This window comes from Emydura macquarii, unplaced genomic scaffold (genome assembly GCF_026122565.2).
Source record: "Emydura macquarii macquarii isolate MOO-44397 ecotype Brisbane River unplaced genomic scaffold, CSIRO-AGI_Emac_v2 contig_3506, whole genome shotgun sequence".
Classification (NCBI taxonomy): domain Eukaryota; kingdom Metazoa; phylum Chordata; order Testudines; family Chelidae; genus Emydura; species Emydura macquarii.
The window spans coordinates 8,001,463-8,021,545 of record NW_027133643.1 but is presented as its reverse complement, the minus strand read 5'-3'; the positions used below and the strand labels follow the sequence as shown (position 1 = coordinate 8,021,545).

The following is a 20,083-nucleotide window of genomic DNA, read 5'->3' as shown; positions in this document are numbered from 1 at the left end:
ACATACTGGTTAAGTGACTTTTTTTTTTTTTTTTTTTTTAATTCACTGAAGAGCTTTAAGAAAGCAAGGACAATCTGCATGGTGTTTACAGCCCAGTGTACTGGCTGTAATTAAAAGATGTGGACTTGATCACTGGGACACTAGTTTAAATTCAAATTCAGTGGGTGGAATTCAGTCATGCCAGTTTCAGTAATCACAGTTGCAGAGTCTTTAGTTAACAGTGGAACTATGAGAACTAGGGGGCGGGCGGGCGGAGAGGGGGGGAATGCTTGGCAGGCATGCATCCTTGTGTTAAAACATAAAAATTGCAGCAAGTTGACCAGTCAGGTGAGTCAAGAGAGGCCTCGGAAAAGTCAGTGGAGAATGAAACAGGCAGGCAGCAAGAAAGTGCAGGCTATGCCGCAATTATAATAATAATAATAATAATGAATTATTTTAATTGGGTGTATGTGACTGTTTACTGGGCAAGCTATGAGCCAATATGATCTGAAACTGAAGAGGAATTGGAGCTTTTAAGGAGCCTGGCTTCCAACACAAGAGGGATCTTAGCATGTACTGCTGCACTGGACGTATTTTTAAAGTGGCAGGGCTGCCTAGGCTGTTCAAAGAGGTTTAGACAGGCACCCTGTAGAAGGGTGGACTCACCGCTGACACATCCCCTCATTGCCAGACCTGGTGTAGCATCTCCTGTGTCTAGAGCCCCCTGCCGATGGCTATAGTGGTCTGTCTCTTTACATGACTCAGCCCTCTGGCCAGTTTACTTATACCCCTTCCAGGGTAACAGGAGCGCTAACAAATAATTCCAAGACCGTGGGTGAGGTCTCCAGCCCCTGACTCTGGGCCCAGAAGTCCTTACACCCTTCTCTCCTTACATCTGGGGGCTTTTTTCCCCACTTTCCCAGAGACAGGTACAGGAACCCAGGCCCACCATCTACACTGGGTTTTAATACAGGGACCACAGGAAGAGAAGCTACCGTCTGCTCCATCAGACGCCTTGCCCCTGAACTCCTTCCTACTCTAAGCCTTTCCGCAGGCCTTTTTCTCAGCCCCTTCTTGGAGTCTTTGTAACAGTTAGCACCTCCCAGGGCTTCTTTCCAGAGATCCAGTTCTTGCTCGTGTCAGCGTCAGCCACAGGAGCTTCCTCCAGACCTGTGTCTTCCAGGCATCTCCACTTTCTAGCGCCCAGAGAGTGACTGTAGAGTTCTTCCCTCTCTCCCTGCAGCTCCTCCCCCATGCAGCTTCAGTCCAAATACCACTTAGACTTTACTGTCACCGCCTCCAGCTTCCTCCCGGCTCAGGACAACCTGCCTCTGACTTCAGGTGTCTCTCTGCATTGAGCCAAAAAGAGGAAACATCCAGCTACTATTCTCATGGGTCTCCTGCCTGGCCTTTTTCCACTACCCTATGCTCCCTCCTTTGTGAAGGCCCAGCTCCTCCCCACCTGGGTTTGATCACCAATTATGCCTAACACCCCTTTAGGAGCCTAATTAAGCTCAAGCTCCTCTTAACCCATGGTTTATGTACCCCATCACACACTCTTTTTAGCATCTCTATAAAAATGTAAACAGATAAAAAGTAGTATATTTTAATTGACAAATCTAATGTTGCTGTGCAACCTTCCAGCCCAAACTGGTGCCTAATCATGTTACACTGAAAAATAAGACTTCTGCTATCTTTTCAGGGTAGCTTAGAGAGAATATTGTTTAACATCCATACCTGATTGACCACTGAGTTACTCCAGTGTAACCCCATGAAAATGAGTGATTTTACAATAGCATAAGTAACATAGTGGTGAATCCAGACAAACTGATTAGGGACTGTGAGGTAACATGTAGCCTCAGTCAGGGAAGAGTGGGCTTTTGAGAGAACAAAAAGGGGTGCCTTCTATAAAAGAGAGAAGTAGCTTGAGCTATGCGCTCCTTTCGGAGAGGACACATGCTAGGATTTGATATGCAGACAACCTTTAGCTGGGAGAGAAACTTCATTCTGCCATGTCCTATTTTTAGTTATCTTTAACAGACTTTACAGCTAACTCTAGGGTCTGAACAGCAAAGCTTTTAGGACTATTCTAACAGCCAAGGAATCTCCCAACTTTTCTGTAATTTGAAATAATTTAGAGCTGGTTGAAATTAAAAAAAAAAAACACACCTGTTAAAAATTGAACAATTCTTGACTATATATTAACTGGTTTAAAAAAAAAATCTACTTGTGAGTATGGAGGGTGGGTAAGGAGATGTTAATTGGGGGAAAATAATGAAGAAAAGTCAACTGGAATTTTAAAAAAAAATAAGTAAATCATCAATCAACCCACCCTATGGGTTTTACCTCACCTCCCAGGTGCTTAATTAACTAACATTTCATTGCTTAAGAACCTTGTGCGAAAGATGCTACCTGGAGTAAATGCATATTATAAAGTCCACCTTAGTGAGTAACTTCACTGACTCAACCCATTTTTACTCCTAGTTCTACTTAGTCTGACACCATGGTGAGACTCAGAAGGTTTCTGGGGATCAGGATCACTGTTTTATTTGTTCGATCATTCAGTGAACTATTCCAGCAGCTTTCTGTCATTTCAATAGTTAAACTGTCATGACTTTGGTCTGTAGGCGAAAGCAAGGGAGCAGACCCGGGAAGACAATAGCACCATTTTAAATTTTAGAATTTTAACACACACACAAATTTAGAAATACACCTCCTGCTGTGTTTAGTCACTTTTCTTCCCCTCACCCACAACTGTATAGACAGATGGGAAGCCTCAGGTAAAAAATACCTGGCAGAGTTCAAAAATCCCTCCCCACTGCTAATACAATAGATGGCTCATGTTATCTTACTCAGATAAAAATAACTTTTGGCCAAGTTTTCAGTGTTTCCTTTTCATCTCTGGATTGATCGTGTTGGGCGCAAGGTGAAATCATTTGACAAATTGCCAGTGTAAATCTATGGGGAAATAGAGATTTAAAAAAAAAAAACAAAAAAAACCACACACCTTTATGCTTTAATTTGGGACATTCCTGAAGTCTCATACTTGTCATTTAGACTGGGGAACGAAGTGCTGAAGTAATTAATTTCTTTTTTTTTTTTTTTTTTTTTTAATGTCAACACAAGCTCGGTTTATAAAGCTGAGAGGAGAGTTCCACCTTTTTAAAATCTTAGCAGGAGTACACAAGAGCTACACAAAGCATTCATTCAATGAACAGGAGTGATCCGAGTGACAGAAGCACTTTCCAAAATATTCTTGTCTGGAATTTGGGTGGAAGGTGTTACATAGCTCCAAATATTTGTTGCTTTGTTTCCATGGTAACAACAGCACAGTGGTTTAATAATGAAACAGCATCAATACTCCATGTGTGAGAGAGCTCTATGAATTGAAGTTCAAGTTAAAGATTTATTTTTCCATTTGGGTTTCCTCCACCCCACTTCTCCCCACCCACCAAGTTATACTGTTTAAAGTCTTGTAAGTACTGAAAAGAGAATATTAAAGCCATCTTGATCGCCTCAGAAAGACCCACTAAAAGGTAATATGAAGCAACTATGCACTGAATTAAATACTTGTTATAAAAGTATTTGAGAGGCCTAATAGGGTTCCAAAGTACATTCTTAATATCTGTAATTGTTCAGCAACCCTTCTCTTTATTATAGGGAGGTTACTATAATCAAGTAGAAAGGCACCATAGTCTAGAGGTTGGAGCACAGGACTGGAGTCAGGAGATACAAATTCTAATCTTAGTTGCAACAATGATTCAGTGTGTAACCTTAGACAAATTACTTCATCTATCTGTGCCTTAGTTTACCCATACAGAAAACTGGTGGGGGGGGGGGGGGGAACTATGCTCACCTCACTGGAGAGTCTTGAGATTTAGGCGCTTTTTGAAAATGTTACCTAAAGTGGTGTAGGAGCCTATGTCCCATTTTCAAAAAGTACCTTAAGTGCTTCTGAAAATTTTACCTGTAATCTATTACGGTTAGGAAATATTTTTGAGACCCTTGCATTGAAAGCGCCTGGGGAGATTTTCAAAGACAAAAAAGGACACCCAATATCTATTGACTTTCAATGGGATTTGAACATCTAGCTTCTGTTTATCCTTCTCAAAGTCATGGCCAGAGTAGCCACTGTGCCAGAACTGAACCCAAGAGGGTCTAAGATGACTCTCAGCTCCAGTCAATACTAATCCAGACCATTAGAAAAATCAATAACAACTGATAGTGGTTTTGTAAGCAAACACCTGTGACACTGTCTGGACCAGGCGTGTCAAACATGTGGCCCATGGGCCAGATCTGGCTCCCAGGACCCTTTCACCAGCCCATAGCTCCTTCTGCAAGATTCAGAACAATCCATCCTGCGAGCCCCAACTTGTAGCTAGTGCAAAGAAGCTACAGGAGGCTTGAGTGGGCAGAGTTGAGAGGGAAGTTCATGCTTGATGAGTGTTAAATCTGTGCCTATTTTCCCCTTCAGTTCCTAGCAATGACTCAGGGCTCCAGGTAACCCCCTGCTTCCCTCTTGTCCCTGCTGAGGGCACTAAGCCCTGGACTCCATGGGCATCTGCTTCTTTCTGCCTCCTTTTGTTTCCACCCACGCTCAAGGAAGTGACTTCTCTATTCTCCCTGTTCCCCTCCCATTTCTGCCTCCCCCAGAGAGCAGAATCTGCAGGGAGAATCCCCACAGGCAAGGATGGAGACACGAGAAGGGAGGGAGTGAAAGAATCCTAGATGGGTATCTCCCACCCCATGGTGGTTGTGGGGGAGCCTTAAGAGGGGTCAAGGGCTGGAGAAAAGAGAAAATTCACAGAGTGGTTAAGGGAGTACTCATGAAGAGGAATGGACAGAGCAGTAAATTAATGTATGGAGAAAAAGGAGGCTTCATAAATGCATTTACATTTTTAGAAAAAAAAAATCTTGGACTCTAAATAAAATCCTTAGCTTTCTGAAATAAAGACTCATTCTGCAATCAGGCAGGATGGCAAATTTTGCCTATTGCTCAGGAACGTTTTACTCTCCACCCACAGACTAATCAAAAATGGTAATTTGGCTCTCACCAAAGAGCATCTCTGCTGGCAACTGTATAAGTCACAAATTCTCTGGCAAGAGTGCAATGATCCCATAGGCTTGAAGCAGAGATCAGCCAGAAAATGTGAGCATCCTTAACTAGACCTGCACCTTGTATGTCCTTTGCGCTGTATCCTGAATAACTGATCCTTGCATACTTTGTATTATCCCTGTGTAATGATCCTTTCCCTAGTTATCTGTTCGGCATCTGATCACAATACAGAAAACCCAGGAAGAAATCCACATTTCTTGAACTTAAATACTTACCTGTGTGTGGTGATGCAGGGTCAGGTCGAGCTCCCACTGCAGTCAATGGAGAGGCTCCCATGGACTCCAGTGGGAGTTGTGTCAGGCCCACAGAACTCAATATAGTGTGTGTGCAAGAGCCAAGGATTAAATTCTACTGTGCAGTCCGGTGTTCTAGAACTACCCAGCACATCATCTGCAGCTTTCACTAGTCAGAGGGGGCTGGTCTTCAGCTTTCAGCCATGAGGAAGAAAGGTTTGGGCTATCTGGATCAGGCTGGGGGACAGCTTTTTCTGGTAGCATGGGTCAAACTTCCATGCCATTTGATTTGGAGGCAGCCAAATAAAGGCAGGCACAGGTGATAGCTCATCAGAAAACCTCCGTGCAAAGAACAGCGAGGCACAATGGGTGTAAGTGAGGTAAAGTACACTACACTGGCAGGTGAAGTGTGCCTGATATTTGGCACTCTGGGCACTGAGGTTTGCCAGTGCAGACTAGAGACACATCAGTGATTGGTGTTTTATAAAGTCCAGGTCAGGCCCAGGTATCTGGGTGCTGTCCGATATGTTGTTCTCATGTCACCCTACAGATACTGAGAGCAATGAAATGATGGCTGTTTTTGGAGTGGGAGACAGGGTCCGGGCACAGTGTGGGGCTTGCCAGCCAAAGCATCTGGGTACTGCAGGCATCTGCCTCTTCCCACTGTCTGTCTGTGGCTGGGGAATATAGCACGAAAACAGGACTGATGGGTTAACTACTACAGTGGCACACACAGACGCCAACAAGGAATGGTGGGACACAGTAGTCTCCAGCACAACCTTTTATACTCCAGTTCATCACTTGGAGTAGCTTCTCTGGCTCAGTGGGTCAGCTGCACACACTGCTACTACAGCATTCAATGTAGAACAGGCAACCTGGTGACCAGACTGTGCTTATTCTCCACCCAGGGCCTTTAGTGACATTACAAAACACCTGCTCAAATAAAATGCAATCTCTACTTCTGATAGCCAACTATTGCCTTTTTTTTTTTTTTTTTTTTTTTTAATTGCTTCTATTTTCTCTTGTGTTGCCAATGATTAGACCAAAGATGAAGATAAGATACAGAGGCACACATAGGGACACTACTCCCACAATGCATTTTGCACGCCACAAGTTTTGTTTAATTAAGGTCTGCTTATTGAAAGACAAAGATTAAAGATCTACCTCCAAAAGACACCATTCGGCCCCCACCCTTTACTGCTTATGAAATCCATATTTACGTATGTGGGGTGAATTGTCCTCTTCACTAAAGTGTGTAACACTCATTACGAGTAAACAATACACCAAAGCAGCATAACACATGGGAAGGAATGATCAGGGAAAGAATGGCTTTTACAATTTTTCAAGGTTTTCACATTCCTGGGGAAGCTTTACCCTCCGGGCCACACAGTGCTATTCCAATACCCTGCTCTTCATACATGCAATTAGAGTAGAATATTTGAGTCAAGATCCATTGAGTGCACATTTATTTTTAACAGCTGCAGCAAATGTGTAATGGTTTTTTAGAGGTATGTCTATACTGATGGCAGCAAAGTCGTCACCGTCAGATCGACCTATCTGGATCGATTGAGCGGGTCTTCACTGACCGCTCAATCGATCCAGAAGTCAACACTGGTAAACCATCCCCTCAAGCGGTGTAGCGCTGCGTTGACAGGAACACCATTTCCGTTGGCGCAGTGCAGTGAAGATGCCGCGCAGAAGGGAAGCGCAGCAGTCAACGGGAGTTACGCAAGCTACTCGGCATAGCTCACATAACTTCTGTCGACTGCCGCCGAATCGCCAGGTAAGTGTAGTCCAGAGCGAGATCAGGATGAGTCTTACTCCAAAATTTCTGGGAATAATGTAGACATATTATTCAGATTCAAGTTATAGCCCTGAAAATATTGAATTTTAACATACCGTTTAGAAGCTTCTTAGAACATCTTTAGCTGTGAAGACAAAAAAGACACCAAATGGAATGGCACCCAGTGACAAAGATAGTTTTGTTTAGAAAGGAAGAGACCTGTAAAAGGCTTCATATACAGGCTTAGTGGTTAGAGCAGATAGCTGGGAGTCATGTTCCATCACGGACTTACTCAAGATCACAGCAAATCATTAACCTTTCTGTCCTTCAGAGGAGACGAGAATAATGCAGAACAGCAAGACATGCGTGCAGGGGTGCCCACAGCTGTATGCATGGATGTACCATTGCCAGCATTGAGAAGGAACAGCGCTGTCTGCCCCACTGCCCAGTCAGGTCTGCTGGCCATCTGTCATGAGGGGCTGCACGGCCAAGCCTGAGTGGGCAATGGCATGGCCAGCACTGCTCCTCCTAGCCACTGCTGAGGGCCAGCTCTTGCATCAAGGCTTTGCCTCAGAGGCCTGCCTGGCCTCACCCCACTTCCAGCAGCCAGTGTCCCCTCTTTGTGACACTGCACCTGGGCAGGCCAGGCTAGAAAGTGGGGGCTGAGCATGGCACAAACTCAGCAGGCATGGAGATGGAGCCAGCAGCTGCAGCTGGGATGGCTCCACAAGGATTGATCTTGTGAAAAACATTTCTGGGGGTTCCCTTGCATATATGGGAGGACAACACATCAAGAGACTACCAGGGTAAGATGTGCACATGGAAGCTCTGCCCTCAGATCCACACTGCAAGATCTCTGCTCCAGTTCCTCCATTTCTCAGACAGTGATAGTAATAAATAAATACTAAATAATAATCTTTACTCCCCTCCCCCCATGGAGTATTGTGAAGCTCCAATAATTGGTTGCTTTGAGATCCTCAGATAAAAGGCACTATTCAAATGCAAAGCACAACAGATTTCTAGTGGTTTCTGATATCCTGAAAACATGTTATTCTTACTATGTGGCTGGCAGAGAAAGGAAGTGTTAAATCTTGGACTGATATCAATTTGGCTGAAAATATCAGCTAGAGACATCCTCTGATTATGTATTCCACTTCCCCATGTCTAGGTAGCCCCAGAGGAGCAGTAACGATGACGATCAGTGTGAAAACACCTGATGATAGTAGGTTACTGCACAAGATTTGTTCTACTCTGACTGAAAACATACAGGAGTTTGTCCCCCATTTTCTGATGAACAAATTCCTGGCACAAGCAAGTCTGTGTTCATTATAAAAAGGGCCTCATGTTAAACCACCACTTCTGCACTGAAACATTTGAAGAGGAGGAGCAGAAGGAGGCAAAAATAGGTGAAAACAATACGCTTTCAGATTCTTTTATTATTTCCTCAGAGGTCCTCAAGGTGAGAATTCTCTGGTGACTATTCAAGTCAAGTTAATAGTGTATAATATAAGCCCTGCACAAGAGGCCTGTTACCAATTGTAAGCTCAATGCTCTTGAAAACTTCAAGGCCTCTCCTCAAATTCTTTAAGCGCCTTTCTGATTTGAGAAATGCAGTCAGCTATAGCGTTGGCTGGACTTGGAGCTCGACTATACTGGTGTAACTGGGAGTAGCGCCATTTAAGTCAAGGGCATCACTCCAGGGGCCAACCAACATAAGAAAGATCAGAATCGGATCCTGTGTATCTGCAAACATCTACATATGCCCCAAAAGCTCCCCAGTAGGCATTTCTAGATAAATTGGTTTGTGTACCTCAGACTAGAACGGAAACCTTTGGGGTCTATTGTTCACTGACGTGCTTGGAGATTCACACGTAAAGTATGGTTATAAAGCATAAAGGAATGGTATACGCATTTAAATGCTGATAGACTTTGGAATGAACAACAATTTATTATTTGTATTATTGTCGCACCTGGAAGCCCCAGTCACAGACCAGGGCCCCCATTGTGCTAGGCCCTGTACAAACATGGAAGGAAAAAAAAGATAGTCCCTAAGAAAGCAGTAAACAAAGTGAGACACTCACTAGTATACTCGGATTACCATAGCCATCCTTTTAAAAGGATGAACCAACATGGACAAGTTGTTTATTAATAGGTATACAAGTGTGACGTGAGTAAGCATCAGCCTCACAAACAGAGCAGGATCAGGGCTTAAAGGTGCAATACTTTACCTCCCATTACTTCAAGGTAATGGCATAACATTGAATGCTTGAGTGCAAGGCTGCCTGCTTCTAGTGAGAAAAAGTCACCTTCGATTCTCGGTCACGTGTGTAACCCCAGTGAAGTCAATAAGGCTGCACCCGTGTAAGTGAAGGGAGAATGAGCCACATTCTTCTGCCTTTAAGTGGGAAATTCTGCTAAGTGTGCCACAAGCCCACTTCACAGTCTGTTCACAACACATTACTGGCATAGAGTCAGTAGGATTGCTTGATGAGAAGTGTGTAAAAACAACACTCTGCTACTACTACCCTAATTAGCTTAGAGTAAACAGATAGAGTCCAGATAATGAGTTTTAAAAGGACCTATAGAAACAAGACATGGTGTGTAAATACAAATCACATATTTTATTCTCAGGCAAAGTGGAAGCAAATGAGATTTTGAGGCATAGTCCCAGGTTAATAGTTATTTATGGCACAGGACACATACCCAAAGGATTTTGCCTGCTCAAACCTTTTTAAGATACTCTTATTTTTAAAAGTATAATACAGCTTAATTAGGACAGTGGGTAGTTGCAGGGAGACATCATTTTAAGACGAAGAAAACAAAAAAGTGCCCATCCAACACTTGTGTCAAGCCATATGGGAGCAGATAAAAGAGTGAGAGCCTGGTTCTGTTGAAGTCAGTGGTTAGACTCCCACTGATTTCAATGCGACCAGAATTTCACCATGAATCTTGTTGTATCATAAGGACTCTAACTTTCTCCTGGCTAGCTTCACTGCCCCTCAACTTCCTCCACATTCAAAATACTACTGCTGAGCCAAACACATCACCACCACCACCCCTTACTGATTCCATCCATTGGCTTCCTGTCCCTTATTGCCCCATGTTCAAGCTCCTGATCATCTGAGACCCAATATTATCCTGCCCTTTGTGCATCTCATACTCCCTCCTCGCATTCAGTCTGCATTGCAAATGCTTTATGTTGTGCCTTCTCCCACAGCCTTCCTCCTTCAAAGCTACCTAGATTTAAATCTATATAATTTAATTAATTATATGCCCTGCCCACCATTACCATAATACCTAAGCACTTCAACCTTCAGTGTATTTATCTTAGTAACACTCCTGTGAGTTAGGTAAGTGCTATTATCCCCATTTTACAGATGTGGAACTGAGATACAGCTTACGTGGCTTGTAAAAGGTCACACGGGAAGTCTGTGAAGGAGCAAGGAACTGAAGTTGGGTCTCCCAAATCCCAGGCTAGTGCCCTAGCCACTGGACTCCTCCTTAAGCCTGCCAACACCATGTATTTCTACAGAGTCTCCTCTCCAGTACCAAACAGGCCTGACCCTGCTTAGCTTCATAAATCAGATATGATCACGGTGGTAGGGATATGAAACACCATCTAAAGCAACTGCCACTTCTTTCTTCTCACTGCTTAGTGAGTCCCCACATCATCATGGCTGTCTCAGCAGACTTGCTCCACGTTGGCCTCCATGCAAGTTACCCCAGGGCCTGATCCAAAACTAACTGAAGTCAACGAGATTCTTCTGATTGACTTCATTCAGTTTTGGATTAGGCCCTCAGATTGTAAACTCTTAGGAACAGATGAAGCTCCAAAGAAATTTATAGCACTACATAAAAGTTTTGTAATACATATTTTCTAAAACCTTCTGGTGTTTATATTTCCATTACCAAAGTTTACTGAAACTACCTGTTTGATTAGAACACACCTGAGTGCTAAGTGGAAGTATGCACTAATTTTGAAGGCAAACCTTCCATTTTAAATGCATTCCACTTTTTAGACATTATCTTTTTTAAAGGAAACCCTATGATCTTTAAAGTAAGTTCTCAATCGATAAGCACGTTTATTTATACCAATACCAGGTATGCCCAGAATTACAATGCATTTTGTATTATGTTGCATCAATCACCGTACTTACTAAATGATGTAACAAAAAAAAAAAAAAAAAAAAAAAAAAACTAGCTATAGTTAATTATATATTTGCATATATAGTACAAATAACTTAATATTTACTACTTAAATATGTTTATCGTTTCCAAACAGGATCTATGATTTATATCTATTGTACATAACACAGCAACGCCTTTCATCTCTACAAACTATATGTGCACACACCAGAATCACTTCATCAGCTACTAAGTTCTATCTAGAGGTGGCTGCTCTGATGGCTGGTGAACAGCCCACAGTAACATTATGCAAATGTATAGGGAAGGAAGTGAAGAGTATCATATCCAGTTAATTCTACAAATATGTAGGCTGACTTTAATACCCAAATTGTCATCTACCACTATTTTGGGGCAAATATCTGTATCCTTGCCAAAAGGGCCAGGAGCTCTTTAATGATCTAATGAACATAATGATCCCTTCTGACTTTGAAATCTGACAACTCATGGCAAGGCCCTGTTTTAGATAGAACTAAGAGAGGGCCCCTCTAGCAGGACAGCACTAGCACCACGCTTCTCCATTTGTCCAGTACTGACGTAGGGGGAAAGTGTGGCCTATTGAATCCCTCGCATCACTTCCTGCTGCTCCCTGGGTTGTGTTTGGCAGCCTCCCTTTGACTAGTGGCCAGGCCCACTCCTGCTTTTGAGATCTGCAGAGAGCACACCCTGAAGTGGCATGGCCACCAAAGGATAAGCGCAAGCATCATTCAGACACCAGCACCTTCCTAACGTGCGGCTTGCTTGTGTTGTGTTTTTCTTTTCTTTTGGAGGCATGGAACTAACATCTATAACACTCTTTCTAAGCTGCTCCTTCTAACGGTTTATAATCAGTGCAAAACTATACAAGATCCATTTCTACTGCAGACTATGGAACGGGCCTGCTATCTCCCCTTAATAGTCCAGTCTGTAGCATCCTGGTACCACCATTAGGAACTTCTGATGCCATGGATTCCACCCCTCATCCCCCTTCCTAGGAAGTTAGATTCTGCTCTTGGTTACCTGATATAACAGAGACCAGCATTTGGCTCCGAGACTCATCTCTGCATAATTCACAGCCTCTAGTAAAGCAGGCAACAGCACTTAGCAATTGCTCTTCACCTTCCAACTCCTGGCCTGAACCCTACAACTGCTACCAGCCAGGTTCCCTGAGTTGGCATACATTACAGGGTACTGTTTTTTTTCACCAAGTGGAGACATAGAAGATCACCTCACAGTGCTCTTTGACTAAAGACAGTGTAGAAACATCTTTAAAACGTAAATGCAAGTCTACAGTGTGCTAACTAATAAAGTTAATTCAAATGACATCAACTCCATTAGGTCAGGATCAAGGGCAACCAGGTCATACCGAAGAAAGCCACGTAGAGAAATCACAGATGGACAGGCAATCTCAATTAAGTTGTCCTCCCTTCCCATTCGCCTCTGAATTACTTCTCTCAAACCCCTTAATTATCCAAACTTAATTAGCCTCACAGTATTTGAAGCTTCCTGTTCAGACTAATTTCTCTTTCTTTCCTCATTTGGAGTATTAGATTTATATTAAAAGTCACTCAGTGTCTATGGTGGAGAAAACTTTACAAAGACAGATCAGGACTGATGTCTGACCAGATTAGGTATTAAGTCTATGCATTTCTACCCAGACAGAATTTAAATATGTTTAATACACGTTTCTTTTATATCTTAAACCAAATATTTGTTTTGCCAGTAGTGACTATCACACTACTACCCTTTGGAGCTATTTGTCAATCCTAAAGATTTCCATATGTCCTTTCCAAACTGATTCATTAAGCAGCATTCTTGTTCATTGTTCCTGGGAATCAAAACAAGAACACGGTGTTAAAGAATTCCTACCAAAGAGAACATTAGTGGCAAAGCAGATAGTAAGATAAGACAATAGACGGAAGCAGTTAAAAGATTCCCTTTCATCTCAGTGATGTGGCTTCATCGTGCAGATAGAACTTGCACATTTTCATTCAAAGGGAATGTAGTTCACGGATTGCAATGAAGCTCATAAATTATTCACGCTCCTATTTGTTTTGGTCTCCACTGGTAAAGAGGCCAGCATCAAGGTATTTCTCAACACATTTTGTTCACTGTTTCTCTACTGCAACCCAGTGAAAGCTTGGATGCGACATCTCTGTCACTCTGAAGTGCATTTTCTTCCAGGAAGTACATGCGCACACAGGGCCTCTTCAAACCATGCTGCCAAACTTGCAACCCCAGCGGATCGAGAGCACGACGGCCCCATCTGTCATGGTTATTATCCGTAGTAGCACTCCTACACTGCTTAGAGGCCCTGAGGAGATTATTGTGCTAGGTGCTGTACAGACACATAGTAAAAGATTGAGGCTTACAATTTAGACAAGGCTAAGAGAAACTCTCTTGTCTTCATGAGAAAGTCTTCATGTATTCATGCACTGGTTTAATTTAAAGTTTTTTAGTTAAACCAGTGCAGATCATTGTGCAGACACACTTTCTTTGGTTTAAAAATGGCTTAATTCAGTTGAACATAAACAGATTCTGAATTGACTTAAGTTGAAACTGAAATAAGCATGGTTTGAATACCTAGGGATTTGCACTGGTTAACACCACACTTTTAGTTAAGACAATGCAACTCTCTCACACAGACAAACGCTTATGGATAGGGAATTGAGGCACAGAGAGATTAAGTGGCTTGCCCAAGATTAAACAGGAAGTCCATGGCAGAGCCAGGAACCCAACTCAGAGCTCTGAATCCCAGCGCATTAACCACAAAGTTCACCCCTCCCCCCCTCCATTAGCATTCTTGCTGTTCACACTCCAGTTGTCTTGTGGCATTGAACAAAAAGCTGCTTCAGGACCATCAAAAATTCTACACGGAATCAAGAGATCTCCTCCTTTGGCTGGGGTATGATGGCACATTCCCATGCTTCCTGTTTAAACTGGAAGCTCTAACTCTCCTCCTTCCACTCCACCATTTTGGGCATTAATTATTCCACCCAGCGCCCAAAGCCACACACACCCTTTAGGGGCAAGAGGAAAGAATAGCTCCAGGGGTACAAGAAAATGACCCCTGCAGCAGCACAGTCCATGTCTGCAAAACCCAATATTCAGCAAGCATTTGCTTGAACAGGCCTTGCAGGTTTGCTATTGTGAAGTGGCTTGTGTGTCCTTAGCGCCCTTCTTTTCCTGCGTGCTTTGATCAACAGTGAAATAATGAATGTTGATACATGCATTATGTTTTGGTGTCACAGTTAACACACCATTGACATGCATGGGGCACATCACATCCCAGACATCACTTCATCAACTAGAATTGCTTCAAAATGTGAAGGTTATTTTTGCAATTAAGAGGGACTTGATTTTTAAGGGAAAGTTTAGCTTCAGAAGCACAAGGTGATACCCTCAAACCAAACAAAAATAACAGTTTGCCAAGATATTGTAAACCAGTCAAATTGGCCTCCTACCATTAGTTCTGAAGTGATCATTGTGACGCTGGTAGACCAGATGCTCATGCCAAGACCCCTAGGCCACACTGAACACTGACAAATGCAAGCTGGAAACCAGTCTGGCTCACCTGTGCATTAGCACTGTTAAAATAGGTATTACAGAGATGCGTTTAGTGTTTGGTGTTTATGAAATGCTTGTGAGTTGCTGCATACAGTAATCTCACTTATAGTATCTGTATCTCAGATTGGCTACAGGCGTTGTCTTTGGTGAAACATGTACTGTACAAATAACCTGGGGTAAGTGACTGGTCCTTTGGGACTAGGAGTAATCTGAACATTTTGCTTTTTGGCATACAGGACCTCTATCATAAAGGCAGTCTTGCCTGGGTGGCAAGGTAGGCTGAAGTATGCAAGGGGACTGTCTGTGACTCCATGTTAAGGCTGTTATAGTGTCTGAGGCATTCACACACGATTCTTGGTTAGTGAAAACCAATTCTAGAATACACAAACAGTTTGGGGTTGGTGCCCTGGTTTGAAACTATCTGCCCTGAAGTTGGCACCCACCTTCTTGAATCACTTCAGACAGCTTGACAACCATGGGACTGTTTTATCAAACAAAAAGTTTCCTCAAAACTGGGTTCATGAAACTTAAGGCCTGGTCTTACAGTCTTCAGACAAATTTACTTCTACTAAAATACTCACTATTGTAGACCATGCATGAACAACAGTAAGTACTGGCACGGAATGATTATTCAGAATACACCATTTTAACACTGCCTCTGAGGCAGGGGGCAGCAGCCAAACAGGGTGGGAAACCTTTTAGCCAAGACTCCAGTACAAACCTCTTACATTCACCAAGAATGCCACAGGCCCTTTACTAACTATGTATCTGACACTAATTCACAGAGCACCAAATGTTTTACAAAAGCAGCTGAGAATCACTGACCCTTTTATGCAAATAAGCTAGACAGAAGTTAGGTAACTTACCCAAGATCAAGTAGTGGCTCGGAGACAGAGCAGTGTGCAGAACCGCTTCCATTCAACTCCCAGTCAAGAATTCTAGCCTACGGACCATGCTACTACCTTCCTTTAACACTGGTTCAGAACACCAAGACCTGAGTCTTTAAGATCTCTGTTGAAAGACCCATACCCAGTAAATTGAAGGGAAACCATTTCTCTCACTCTCTCTTTGAATCAGCAGTTCTAAAAAATTTAGATATTTCACAGACTTGATACTTGATCTTCCAATCACACCTAGAGCTAAATTCTGATTTGTGACCCAGGAAATTATCTGCTGGTCACAGGTGAAAGGCATTTGGTAATGAAGTCTGTCCCACTCCTACAGCTATTCCCTTGAAATAATAATTAGCAACACTTTTCACCTGCCAAAGTCACTGGTCAATCCAAGGCAGGAAGTCTTTCTTGTGGCTGTTCTCCTCAGAAGTGAAAGGAATGCAGCCCATGCCATGCGCATCAGGATGGAGAAAACAAAGTGGGGTCATTGTGCAATGTCACAGGCTTGCCTCATACTTGCCATCCACACTTACAGATAAACCTAATGACTGTTAGTTGTGCTTGGTCACCCAGAGAAGCAGGGATTTTATTTCATTTGCTGACCTGATTTTAGAGGACCAATAGCAACAGAATGAAGAAGAAAAGGTTCAGTTTAGAGCTTGTCAAAGTCCCTTTAAGTGGGCTACATCCTGGTATACATTTTTGCACAAAACTTCTGCTGACTTCAGTGGGAGTTCTCAGTACAGAATGATGGCAGAATGTGGTCTAAGAGCTCTCTCCTATAATAGGGTTTTCCACTGAGATCAATGGACATTGGTCCTAATTTAATTGCCAAAGCTTGATTCCCAGCTATGAAAAGACACATTGTTTTCCTGTACTCTGCAGTGGGAAGTATGTATTTGCTAAATTTAATTCTGGAAAAGCAAAGATTTATTTTTAATGCCATAGGATAATAAAAAAGTCTGAAATTAATCAAGAAAGATAGTATCTTTAATTTGTACATCTCAAAAACCCCTCCATTAATACTGATCTTTGGAAAAATGTGGAAAGCCCTAATGCACCCAGATTTAAAGTTTAGGGAGAAAAAATGTCCTCATCTGAAATCCATTATAAAGTGATCACTTTCCAGGCATGGGTGCTGAGTCCCCACTGGAGTCAATAGGATCTGCAAATGCTCAGCACCTTTGGAAATAAAGGTACTTATTTAGATGCTTAAGATCCAAATTCTGTTGTTCTTCCTCCTGGAGCTCATTGAAGCCTAGAGGTAGAATTCAAGAGCTTCTTTGTAGGCACTGAAGGTTGAAAATGTTGCCCTTAGTGTTTTGTTCTTTATGCTGATTCAGCATTGATTGTGATTTTTAAACGTGTGAACCTGCAGTTACTTTGAAGTATTCTACGATAAAAATGACCTACCAGTGAAATCAGCATTTCAGAGGTTAATCACAGAGCTTTCTAAAGAGGAAGTAAGTTTGTTTTCTGACTTATTTTTCTGGAAAATGTTACAACAATACAAATAAGAAGCGGCACAGTGCAAGTCTGTAAAGGAGCAAATTTCCTGCCTGCAGTGGCTCTGATAAATTTCAATCAGCGTTGTGGGGGGGATCCTTTTCCTGGAAAGCCAGACAGGATAGAATTGATTTGAGACATCTTCATCACCAGAACAGCTGGTATTGGCTAATCATCAGAAAACAGAGCCACAAACCTACAGGAAATGGAGAAAAAGGAGAAAGTCTGAATCAAACTTTCAGGCTCCACATGTGTAAAAGGGAGAGGAAAAAAAAGAAAGAAAACACACACACACACCCCTTCCTGCAGCCGGACAAATGCCAGAGGAAGTACCAGTGCCCTGAGTAATAAAAGAGACTGAAAACACTGCAGCCTCTTGTGCCAGCAGCCAGCACCCGTTTATCAGTGGGGGCTGCCTGCCATAGCCGGATGGTCTGTACAGCTCAGCTTGAATCATGGGGGCAAAGGATTCCTTCAGTCCCGGAGGAGTTCGTACAACACCCGGGGCTGCTGACCTCTTTTTAATATCCTTGACTTTTAGAAAGCAGCAGTTTCCTTCCTGGTGTGTTTTGTGGGCGGGCGGCAGACAGATGACTATCCACTGATTGCATGGTGCGTATGTGAGGGAGGGCACGAATACAGTGTTAGGGAGAGAGATGTCAGACTGAAAACCCTTAGTGGCAGCGCAATTTCCCCCTGCTGCTCTGCCAATGAGACTGATTCATCGTTGTCCTCCAGTGCCTTCGTACCAGCTAGATGCATGCAAATGAGCCACAAAGCAGGCTCAGACCCCCTAGGGGATGGCCCCAGAGCATGGGGACTCTATGCCCAGGCACATAGCCAGCTGTCTGCCACCCTGTAGGAAGCCCCGAGCCAGGGGCTGTTGCAGGGTGGGGTGGAGTCAGAAAGTAGGCAGGGCCCTGATGTTCTTACATCCCTGTAAAGCCCCATGGAGGCCACTACCTTAGGAGTCCAAGTGAGGGCAGCCCTAGTCAGAATGGGGAATGGAAATCCTTGCACCCAGTGCTTAATTTGTAATGAAAGAGGTGCTGGGGCTCAAGCAATTTTTTTATTTTCATAACTGATGCGGCAAGCCCAGAGTTGCTGGGTGGTCAGCCCTGGCAATCCCTGGCACAAATTAAGCACTGCTTGCACCAGCCCAGGACTGCGTCTGGCCCCGTGTGTCTAAATCCAGACCTAGTGAGATCACCTGTATAGGGGGCAAGACTAGAGGAGAGTTTCGTTTCATTCCCTATTCAGACCTTGGTCTTTCTGCAGAGTGTGACAAGTGCTCCAGACCAGCCCTTTATAATAGGAAGGGCTTAACTGACAGCACATCACCAACTTCAGTAATGATCTGAAAGCCAAACCCTGGCTTCCGGTCTCCCATGTAGAGCAGAAGCAGCGTGGGGACGGTTAGAGACAAAATGGGCTCTCAGACTCAAGCTGCGTTAAAGAGTCCTGAACCTGAACGAGAGTCTTAGCATATCCCCTAAGATTTATACACCAGGGAAGGAACCCATTTTGTGTAGTGTTTTTCAAAACAGCTCTCTCCCAAACAGCTTTAGAGCATTGCAACAATACAGAGAAAGAGACTAGAAGTGTAGCCAAGGGAAAAGAAATCTGTAATGAGACAGGGCCTGATCCAATATCATTGAAATCAATGAGAGGCTTTCCATTGACTTCCTTGGTTTGGATCAGATTCATACAGAACGTCTCCCTTGCAGCTGGGAGGGTGCTTCCCAGTGTGGGCAGACAGCCGCGCACCAGCTCTGCTAAAGCTAGTGCTCTAAAAATAGCTGTGTGGCCAGGGCTAGCACGGACAGCACTACGAACCTGCCTGGACCCCCTGGGCAAATACTCAGGTGGCTAGCCCGAGCCCGAGCCCCCACCTGTGCTACTCCCCAGCTAGTCTGTCTACCCATGCTCCCAGCTGCAGTGTACCCATAGTCAACCTCCCGCTGCTCCAAACAGTAGGAGCGGCAGAAAAGAAGCTTCTCACATGAAGGTTGGCAGGATTACATGTCAGGGTAGTAGAGATGAGGCTGGCCCCCCGAGCAGCAGAAGCAATAAAAGGGACAACGTCTGTGAAGTTTGCATCAGCAAGTCCATGGAGTGCTTTAAAAACAGGAATCACAGAATCATAGAGCTGGAAGGAACCTTGAACCCCAATTCCAGCCCCATGCTCCACGGCAGGACCTAGACTCTCTCTGAAAGACATTTGTCTAATGGTAACCTCTTCTTTAAAGCCTCCAGGAAGGATTCCACAACCTCCCTTGGAAGCCTAGTCCAAAGCTTAACTATCCTTATACTTAGAAAGCTTTTCCGAATATCTGACCTAAATTTCCGTTGCTGCAGATTAAACTGACTACTTCCTGTCCTACCTTTGGTGGACATGGAGAACAATTGATCACTGTTTACAACAGCCATTAACATAATGGAGACTGTTATCAGCTTCCCCCTCACTCTTCATTTCTCAAGACTAAACATCTCAAAAAAAAAATTAAACCTTTCTTCACAGGTCAGGTTTTCTAAACCTTTTATCATTTTTGTAACTCTCCCCTGAACTCTCTGATTTGTCCACGTCTTTTCAAAGGGTAGCACCCAGAACTGGACACAGTACTTCAGCTCAGCCTCACCAGCGCCGAATAGAGTGGGACAATTACCTCCCATGTCTTACATGACACTCCTGTTAATAACCCCCAGAAAGATATTAGCCTTTTTCGCAACTGCATCACATTGTTGGCTCATATTCAGTTTGTGAACCACTATAACCCCCTGATCCTTTTCAGCAGTACTACCGCCTAGCCAGCTATTCCCCATTTTGTAGTTATGCATTTGATTT

General features: G+C 43.4%; 1 protein-coding gene and 1 long non-coding RNA gene across 12 annotated transcripts in view; one reads left to right on the top strand and one right to left on the bottom strand.

The window, feature by feature from the left end:
• FGGY (FGGY carbohydrate kinase domain containing) overlaps window positions 1–19,393 on the bottom strand; it is a 351,678-nt gene extending 332,285 nt beyond the window's left edge. For 5 of the 8 annotated variants that reach the window (XR_010917523.1, XR_010917522.1, XM_067535443.1 and 2 more), the window contains exons 1-2: window positions 19,241–19,393; window positions 15,706–17,434 (exon numbers count right to left, since the gene is read on the bottom strand). Coding sequence is in view for 1 of the 8 variants with exons in the window: in XM_067535447.1 (XP_067391548.1) it covers window positions 15,706–15,757 (52 nt within the window). In the remaining 7 variants the exon portion in view is untranslated. The remainder of the gene's footprint in view (window positions 1–15,705; window positions 17,435–19,240) is intronic. The other 3 variants (XM_067535446.1, XM_067535439.1, XM_067535447.1) reach the window with 3 other exon arrangements.
• LOC137144944 (uncharacterized) overlaps window positions 1–20,083 on the top strand; it is a 59,778-nt gene that overhangs the window by 27,071 nt on the left and 12,624 nt on the right. Inside the window, exon 1 of one of the 4 annotated variants that reach the window (XR_010917526.1) lies at window positions 8,458–8,570. The exons of the other annotated variants lie outside the window; for them this stretch is intronic. This is a non-coding gene — a long non-coding RNA (uncharacterized lncRNA). Of the gene's footprint in view, window positions 1–8,457; window positions 8,571–20,083 lie in introns of those variants that run through there. 4 annotated transcript variants of the gene reach the window in all.